The sequence below is a fragment of the Notamacropus eugenii genome, chromosome 5, assembly GCF_028372415.1.
Source record: "Notamacropus eugenii isolate mMacEug1 chromosome 5, mMacEug1.pri_v2, whole genome shotgun sequence".
Lineage (NCBI taxonomy): Eukaryota > Metazoa > Chordata > Mammalia > Diprotodontia > Macropodidae > Notamacropus > Notamacropus eugenii.
In genome coordinates this window covers 184088116-184097661 of record NC_092876.1, presented here as the reverse complement: position 1 = coordinate 184097661, position 9546 = coordinate 184088116, and the positions used below count along the sequence as shown (strand labels likewise).

The following is a 9546-nucleotide window of genomic DNA, read 5'->3' as shown; positions in this document are numbered from 1 at the left end:
TCCATGATATCTCCCCTAAGGCATAAATGGTTTTATTTTATTTTATTGGCAGCCTCCTCCATATTCTTATTTGAAATCTCCTCTAAGCTAATCAATAACAAGAAAATTTCAGAGTACCATCAAGATCCCTTGCCCTGACATATCACTCCTCTCCCTTTTACCCAGGAGAACAAGGGTGGTCATTGTCACATCATCAGTGACTAGCCAATCAGACTGCAGTTTTGCCACAATATCCCTGCCCCCTTTACCCTATGGGAGTTCCAAGGTTGCTTCTATGGAAGGAGGGAGCTAAGGAGGAGGCCTGGCTTGAGCCAAAGGATGATTATTACAACATGGATTGTGTACATAATAGCCCGGCAAAAAGTGGGATTCTGCTTCCCACCAAAAACCAGTTCAGTAAGTGAGATTGCTCATTTTGAAATTTTCAGGAAGGAGGTAATATTGAATCTGCCTTTTAAAATAGGCAAAAGAAGATGAGCATGGGCTGTTGGTGATTGAGTGGGACCTAACTTTTCCCAATCTCTTCTAGGACATTGAAGTTGTGGAAAGTGAGGCAGTATCAGTGGTGCAACACTGGCTGAAGAAGGTTAGGAAGCTCTCTGAATGGGTATCCCCATTTACAAAAGGTAGAAACCACCTAGGGAGGGATTTACAGTGGGATCAGGGATCTATGCTTCTCTGTGTGAGCCACAAAGAGACTCAACTTCAACATTTAACTGCAATTGAGCTCTGCTGATCAAGAAGTCTAGAGCTGAGATTTAACCACCAAATTTCTTAGGAAACTCCTAGAGGTGGAAGAGTTTTAGCTAAGATTCTCAAGCATGTTGGGGTGAGAGTTTGGCGATACCTTCTTTCAGTTCGCTAATATCTCAAGGAACTGTTTGGAGAGTTCTTTCCTTAAAGAGATATGTCTGGGGATTTGATGAAGCTCTTGAAATCTCAGAGAGGATCTGCTTATGTTTCAGACTGAAGAAGAGGCTTCCCAAGGTATCAAACAAAAGATGTCAAACTGTCCTCCAACTCATGGCCAAGAAGTACATGTGACAAGAGATGTGGTAACAGGGGCAAGAGTTGGAGGGTGGGAGAAGATCAGGCCAAGAAAAGAGGCTGGACCGTTTAGGTCCATACCTCTTCCTTCCCTGTGGGTGGCTGAAGAGAGGGTACAAGGTTGTATGTGACTAAGTCATATATTTTCAGGGAGCAAACTTACCAAGGACTTCATTAAGACTGATTAGTAAGGGGAGGGTGGAGATGACTGAGAGGTAGTTCCTCTAGAGCACACTTACAGAGACCTTGGGAGACTGAATGGGGCCTCTATTTGTAAGGAAATGAGGAGAGGAGATTGGCTTGACTTTGTTCCATACTCTCGGAAGAAGTCAGGGAGATTCTCATTTGGGTTTTCTAGGTGAAACATCATATCTCAAAATCTGACTTATCAGTAAACCGGAGCCAAGAGGTCCTTGAGGAGAGAACAAGGATTCAGTTCATAAGATGGAGGTAAAACATGCCCACTTGCCTTTAGGAGACAAAGCCCTATAGTGATGGGAGAGGGGGAGACATTGGGCTACAAGAAAGATATTTCCCTCTGAATTCTATACAGATTCACATTCTCAGGTACTTTCTCTTCCTTCTCTGCTTTCCAGAAAAATGTCCTTTGGATTGGAATTTTTCCTACCTTTGTTCCATCTCTAGTGGTTATTTTTTTTCTAAACTTTCAAGTGGTTCATGGGGAAAAAAGTCCCTCCCCCCACCTTTTAAGCTTTCAAAGCAATTTCAAATTTTTCTTATTTTTGCACCTGAATTGTTCAGAAACCATTGGACTTTAAAAGCTAAAGGAAAATAAGCTCTTAAAATGCAAAAGTCAAAGCTCTCATCTGCTACCACGATGAAAAGAGGTTTCTTAGTGCCTGAGGCTAGAATTCTCCATTCTCCTTTCCCTATACCTTTGCAATGTTGTCTTGAAATCTGTCAGCCCTCAAACAGAATCTCCATACCTCCCCCAAACATTCCTATCCATTTCCCTGGCCTACAGTTCAGTGTCCCTCAAGGCAAAGCTCTCAGACCTCTCTAAATATATAATTTATATACACATGCTTATATAACATATAAGTACATATTATATAATATATGTGTTTGTTTTATATTTATAAAATATAGACATAGTTTTTGTAATTTATGGGATCTCTGATTTAGAGCTAGGAAAAAACTAGAGATCACCTATACTTCCATCTCATTTTACAGATGAAGAAAGAGAGGCCCAGAGAAGTTAAACAACTTGCCCAAGATCTCAAAGATGGTCAGCATCAAGTGTAAAATTTGAATTCAGGTCTTCTGACTCCAAAACTAATGCTGCTTCTACTGTACCATTTTGTAACAGTCATGATTATCATTACGATCAATACAAAATCTCATCATCCCTTTCTCTAATAATACCCCCCAAAAAGGTGTCCATGTCTAAAGCTGTAATTTAGAGGTCTTAGAAAGTCTTTAACACTTCAGGAATTTGATTAATCAAATTTTTGAAATGGATGCTGCATCCAATGCTATAGCTCATGACCCCCATCAACACCTTTGAATCTGGTATTCCTATTGCTCTTCAATAGATCTTCCAGAGAAGATCTTCCTGAAGTGCTAGAATCTTCCTTCTAGGTCTTTAGGAATTAGAAGTACCAATCTGACTATAATCTGCACTCCTACCACATAATTAACTCACTTCCTTTTCCAATCATATCCTACTTGTCCAGCACCCTTATGCTACTTATCATTAATAATTAGTTAAAATAGGAAGCTGCAAAACAGTCTTTTCTCTTAGGGTGGGATGAGATGTGGAAACATGGTATTCCATGTTCTCTGCCCTTGGAATGGGGCATATCCCATAGGGTGGTGTCGTTATTCCCCACAACATACATAGTACAGTGGCTACAGTTCCTTCCACTCCATTCCATAAGGACTGAATCAGAGTCTGTGGTGCTGGCCCATACACAAAAAGTTGTAGCTATAGGTCTACCAAAGAATGGAAACAATGAATGACATTACTATCTAAAAATGTGATAGAAAAGACCTCAATTATAGCTGATCTATGTGCCTACTTTCTTATTTGTTAAAAAAAAATCTTTGTGAGAATTACCTACATGTATTTTTAAGGGAACTTTGATGAAAATATGAGAGTATGATAAATGGCATTTAAGAAGTCAGAAAGAATGGATGGAAAAGACCAAGTATACATAACTTGTGTGCTTACCATACATAAGTGGATTTTCTACATAATCATTAGGTTAGCCTAATATTGCAGAGAGCACAATCTCATGTTTTATTGCTTGTTGACTATTAAAAAAATTTGACTCAGTAGATAAAATATTATTCTAAAGAATTTCCTCCAACAAGTAATCCTATTTACTGACACTTTGATTATCAAGACTTGGTGAGAAATAAAATAAGGATGTATTATATTATATATATTAAACAAAGGTGTTCACCACTATCATGGAGAACATCCTGTATAGGGTTCAAATGAAAGAGAAATTCTCTTTCAGTGGTGATTTTCCTGTTGGTGAATAGCATGGTATGAAATGTGTTAAACGCTAGAACATTAAATAGCCTTCTCATTGAGATAATGTAGTTCTTCAAAATGAAAAATCAAAAGAATTTAAAATGCCTGCTGTCTACCAGAGTGGGGGGAATCTGTGGCCTTAAGGCCACATGTGGTCCTTTAGGCCCTCAAGTGTAACCCTTTGATTGAATCTAAACTTCAGAGTACAAATTCCTTTAATAAAAGGATTTGTTCTGTAAAACTTGGACTCAGACAAAAAAACACACTCAAGGATCTAGAAGGCTACAGTTTCCTTGTCCATGACCAGACTATGACATTCAGTTAAAAGGCTAGCCCATTGAGTTGGTAAAGTGGTACCTTTAAGACAAACATTGCAGATGAGCAATGACCCTAGATTGCTCGTTGGAGTGCATCTGGTAAATTGGGCTGTGCTTAGTAAACCTAAATTGACCCCAAGGGCAAAAAAACAGTATTTCTTCATACAAATGTCATCCTGGTAATGTTGTTTGTCTCCACATCTTGGAACGTCACAATCTCTAAAAAAATCAGAGTTTTAGGTGACCCAGGGGGCAATGGACAGACAAATAGTGGGCATAAATAGACTGAAGCGTATTCCAAACCATGACCTATACCTAAGAAATAATATTAGGATTTTGGGCAAGTGGCATTAAGGTACTAGACAGACAAGTAGGGTATGATTAGAAAAGGAAGTAAGTTGATTATGTGGTAGGAGTGCAGGTTAATAGTAAAATTGATACATTGGTACTTCTGATACATAAAGACCTAGAAGGAAAGTTCTAGCACTTCAGGGAGATCTCCTTTGGAGGGTCTATGGAAGAACAAGAGTTGTACCAGAGTCAAAGGTGTTGATATGGGGGTCATGAGCTACAGCAATGGAGGGAGAATCCATTTCAAAGATCTGATTCATCAAATTCCTGAAGTGTGAAAGACTTTCCAAGACCTCTCAATTACAGCCTTAGATGACTGCTTACTACATCTCTGGGTGAGGCCAGTTCTCTTGTGCATGGATACTTTTCTTTTAGGTAATTATTAGAGACAGGGATGATGAGATTTTGCATTTCTTAGTTCAAATCATGACTGTTACAAAGAGTGGTACAGTGAAAAAATGTTGGTTTTGGAGTCTTTGCCTTTGATGCTGACCATCTGTGAGATCTTGGTCAAGTTGTTTAACTTCTCTTGGCCTTGACTTTCTTCATCTGTGAAATGAGATGGAAGTAGATGATCTTTAGTTTTTTCCTAGCTCTAAATCAGAGATCCTATAAATTATAAATGTATCTAATAAATATGCATATTGCATGATTTATAGCTATACATTATATAATATATAAACATACATATAAATTATATATTTATAAACTATAAATTATCCATAGGCAATCTTTCCCTATCCATGGTGATTTTTAAAAAAACTCAGACTGGTTTTACTCATTTAGGGTATACTAATTTACTTTAATATTCATCTGGCAAAATATTCATTGAATATCTATTAATTTATGTGCTATATTAGACAACACAAAGAATACAAAGATATATAAAAAGACAAAGATCCTTTCCTCAAACAGCTTGTAATATGTGTCATATACATGAAAAATTAAATAACAAGATATCAGAAGAACATTCTAGGACAAGGGAAAAAATGAGATAATTTATATTATTAATTCAGAAGAGAGATGTAACTTTGCCTAAAGGTGGTTGAGAAAAGTTTCATGGCAGAAGCTTATGAAGATAGAGCTGGGTCTTGAAGGATGGATTGGAGTTGGATATGCAGAAAGAAGAAAGTGGGGGAGAGGGGTTCCTCCCATGTTGGGTGTAGGAAAACATATGCAGGGTAAGGAACCTGCAGCCTCAAGGTCCCATGTGGCTCTCAAGTGTGACCCTTTGACTGAATCTAATCTTCTGTGAAGTTTGGATTCAGTCAAAAGACTGTACTTGAGGATCTAGAGGGTCACATGTGACCTTGAGGCTGCAGGTTCTTTACCCTTGGATTGTGTTAGGTAGATAGCCTACTGTAGACTGGTAGACAGCCATCAGCTTGGAAGGGTTATGAGAGAGGCTTGGGAAAATAAGCACATTATAATAGGACCAATTGACTTCTTTTGCTTCAAAAAATAAACAGTGATACTATAAGAAAATCACATCCCAATGTGTTGTGCATTACCTGTGATGTTGGATTTTCTCTGGCTCCTAACCATTGCCACAAGAAACTAAGATTCAACAGATGTCATAATTTTGAGCATTGTAAGGCTTTATTTGAATTGTAAGGATAATAGACATTTATTTTGATTTTGGGGAGAACATTTATTTTGATTTGGACCCTTGAATTTCTCTTTGTTGTATTAATTGTCTACTACGAAATCTGGGGAAATATAAGGCTCAATCTATCTTAAGCCTTTTGATAAGCTGATAAGTTGCCAGTCAGGGAAATGGGCTGGTCAAGAGCTTTGAAATTTATACAGTCCAAGGAGTTTTAATCTGGGGTTCTTGAACTTATCAAAAATATTGGAGTAACTATTTCAATATAGTTGGTTTCCTTTGTAATCATATGTGCTATTTTGTGCATTTAAAAATATCTTCTGAGAAGGGGTCCATGAGGGAGGTATAGCCTTTAGGGGACCAAATGAACAGATTTTTATAAACCCATCCCAGCAGTTTCCCCTGTAATAGTGTGAAAGAGAAAACTTGGAAACCAAAATTTTGAATGATATTTTACAGTCACACGCGTATCTTCCAAGTCCCAAGTGAAGTGAGAGATGAGGCCATGAGGGAGAGGATAGAGCAGGTGAGAAGAAGGTGAGAATCCTTTCAAGAAGACTTTTCTGGTTTCCTGATTTGGGGGTAGGAGTGTCCACACTGCAACCCCAAAGGCTAAGCTTTAGGATAAAGTAATCTGTTCTACTGTTGGGTCCTTGCTTAAAAGACTTGGGTCTCTTTACTTACTGCCTAATTAGTCAAAAACAGGAGATTTATATAAACCTCTTAGGTGGCTGCTTGGTGAACCCTACATTTTGTGAAAACAGCTCACTTGACCTCCATTTTCCTTTCACACTCCATGAATTCTCCCATCCAAACTCATGTCCTGGGCCCATCTTCCTGCTGTGTAAGTAGGAGTTCATACTCAGTCAGATCACTAGGAAGACCCAAGCCAAGTACCTGACCATTGTGATTCCCTTAGTGTCTCCTGCCACATGGTGCCCCAGATGACTGCTATCATTTCATACCATCTCTCTTTCATCCAGCATGTCTCATGTTATGGTTGAATCTGCCCCCAGCGTTCAAGCCTCGTTCTCTGACTGCTAGGATCAGCAGGTGAGACAAATAATAAAGCAGGTCAGTTTGGAGGGGGTGGAGGAGGTAGGAGAAGGTGGAGAAAAGGGAGGCTAGAGCTAGTAGGAACAGCAGTGGATAATAAAAAAGCAGGTGTGGTATATCCCTGGAGGGCAGACTAGCTCTGCCCCTGGTTTGCCAGGAGAAATGGCCCTTGTGAGAAAGGAAGACATAGATACTTGATTTATCTTGTCATTCATCTTTTTGGTTCCTGGAAGAACTCTAAAGCAAGTCATGTAAGTGTCTTTGATTCTATACTTGTAATATAGTAGAAAGACTTTTCTAACACCACCTGCTTAAAAGCCCAAAGGTCAGAAGGATCATGAGGCTCTGCTTTTAAGGACAAAAACTTACTGAAAATCAAGATCACAGGAGCCTTTGCTCCCTGTACTAGAGACCTGGGTTCTAATCTTAGCTCTACTGCTAACCAGGTGTTACATGGATAAATAATTTTCATGGATTTAGTTTCAATCTCTCCTATAACTTCACACGAAGTTGTACATGAAATATTTTGGGCCAGCTGTGTAGCAGTACTTTGAAAAAAAAAACTAACTAATAAAAGATCTTACAAAATAAAAGGCCAAAATTAAAATTACCATAGAGCATTCATTCAACAAATATTTACGAGGCATATACTATGGTACTCATTATATATCTTCAAACATTATCTCTATGACTGGTTCCCTTGTTAAATGACAAGGAACAGAATCAATTTTGTAGAGAGAATTCATGCATTGATATAAGGTGGTACTTGTGCACCTTCCAACTCTAGGACTCCATTTCTGTGATTCTCTTTAATGTGCAAGCACTGTGCCAGCCATTGGAGAGATTATAAAGATTAGATAGTTTGGGTCCTCTAGGAGCCTTCCAGTGGGGAAGATAAGACATGTACAAAATATGACTAGACTTCCTCTACAACTATCTCTTAAGACTAAGGTGTGGGGTTTGGGAGAAAACAGGGTGAAGTGTAGAGAGATTGGCCCATCCCTGTGATTTGGTCATTCCTCCAATTCTGTGCTCACTATTCTGTCTACTTCTCTGCTTCTGGCCTCCAGGTTGGTGTCCTTTCAGGTTCATAGAACAGCCTGCACTTGAGGTCCTCCTGCTCCCCCTGACCTTGATGTTTGACCAGTGCAATGTGTCCTGGGGAAAGAAAATCCATCTGATGAATCCATAACTGTGATAGTGGTGACATTTGCAGCTTCCCACTAAACTACTAAATAAAGAGACATGCTATTTAAGAACCACATCCCTATGTGACTGTGGTCATGTTTCCAATATCCTTCAATCCCCTTTGAGATGAAGGATGCCTGGAGAGAGAAATGTTTTTACCATTGTTTCAACTCAAAGATCCTCCATCTAAGGGAAGAAGGAAAGTTTGTGACCCCATTGGATAAGCTAAATGGTTTCATAGGCCATATTGTTAGTTGCCACCAGATGGTACTGTTTCTCCACGGAAGTGATCATGTCAGACTGGGAGAGGCGATAAGTCAAGTATGTTTCAGAGACTGAGTGATGAGGTTTGGAGAGATCTCTGTGCAGTGCTAGGCATTATTGGGGAAGCCATAAGAGGTTATCTAAGGCATGGTTTCTGTCTTTGAGGAACTTTGCGGTCCAGTCCTCTAGAGCTCACACACATTTACAGGTACTCAACTGAGAACATTTACAAAGAAATATAGAAACAGATGACAACTAAAATACAGTGCAAAATGACCCAGTATATACTGAGAGAGACCAAGAGAAAGAAGTTAGGATTTTATAGGCAGTTAGGTGGCACATTGGATAAGACACTGGACCTGGAAGAACAAAGATCTGGGTCCAAATCTGGCCTCAGACTAGTTGTGTGCACCTAGGCAAGTCATTGAATCTCTGATTCAGTTTTCTTATCTTTAAAATGGGCTAAATATTAGTGTCAGTGATTGTGAGGTTTGTGAAAAAAAATTGTGAAGCATTTTAAATACTTTAAAGTGCCATATAAATGTTATTTACTTGAGGTTACTCAGGAAAGGTTTTTTGGAAGAAGTGAGGTATGCATAGGGTTTCCTGTTCCTGACATTTGGAAAAGAGACCTTGAGGCTTGTCCTTGAGCAACTAAGTGATACCTATTGCTTGTTACTTTTGGAATTTATTGTGATGTAGAGCATATATCTATATAAATGTATGTGTATGAGTACATGCAGTCATCTGGTATTGTAGGAAGAGACAATAATATGGCCACAGCAACTTCAAACCTCTGGTGGAAATGAAATCATTAAGTGGCTCAAATGGAGTTTTGTTCTGTGCATGATTAACCCCAGGAGGAGAGTTTGGGAACAAATATGCTGCCTCTACCTGTATTACACAGGGGACTGAGCCATGGTGAATTAAAAGAAAATCACTGGCAAATTTGGGACTAGTCAGCTGTGACCAAGCCATTTGTGTAGCTAAATGGAGCTGAAAGAACTAATAAAGGCTTTGTGGGTCATAGATCCAAAAGGAGAGGAGAGAGAGAGAGAGAGAGATGAGGAGGAGGAGGAGGAAGGAGAGAGAGAGAAATGTAGTGTGGGGACCATTCAGGGATATCACTGAAAGATTTTTGATGGTGGTAGTGTGGCAATCTGCCTTTGTGTGCCAAATATCAGACATATCTTTATTCTTAACATTAAATTCCT

General features: G+C 39.0%; 1 protein-coding gene across 2 annotated transcripts; it reads left to right on the top strand.

Annotated features, from left to right (window-relative positions):
- Nucleotides 1-250: 250 nt before the first annotated feature.
- SPATA19 (spermatogenesis associated 19) lies at nucleotides 251-8144 on the top strand. Of its 2 annotated transcripts, none has more exons than XM_072611622.1 (7): nucleotides 251-396; nucleotides 530-586; nucleotides 966-1034; nucleotides 1406-1497; nucleotides 6284-6361; nucleotides 6808-6877; nucleotides 7951-8144. In XM_072611622.1, the coding sequence occupies exons 1-6, from the start codon at nucleotides 319-321 to the stop codon at nucleotides 6866-6868; spliced, it is 435 nt and encodes a 144-aa protein (XP_072467723.1). In that variant the 5' UTR covers nucleotides 251-318; the 3' UTR covers nucleotides 6869-6877; nucleotides 7951-8144. The 2 variants fall into 2 exon arrangements, with proteins under 2 accessions (XP_072467723.1, XP_072467722.1); XM_072611621.1 differs by having other exon boundaries at nucleotides 252-396; nucleotides 966-1055.
- Nucleotides 8145-9546: the final 1402 nt, after the last annotated feature.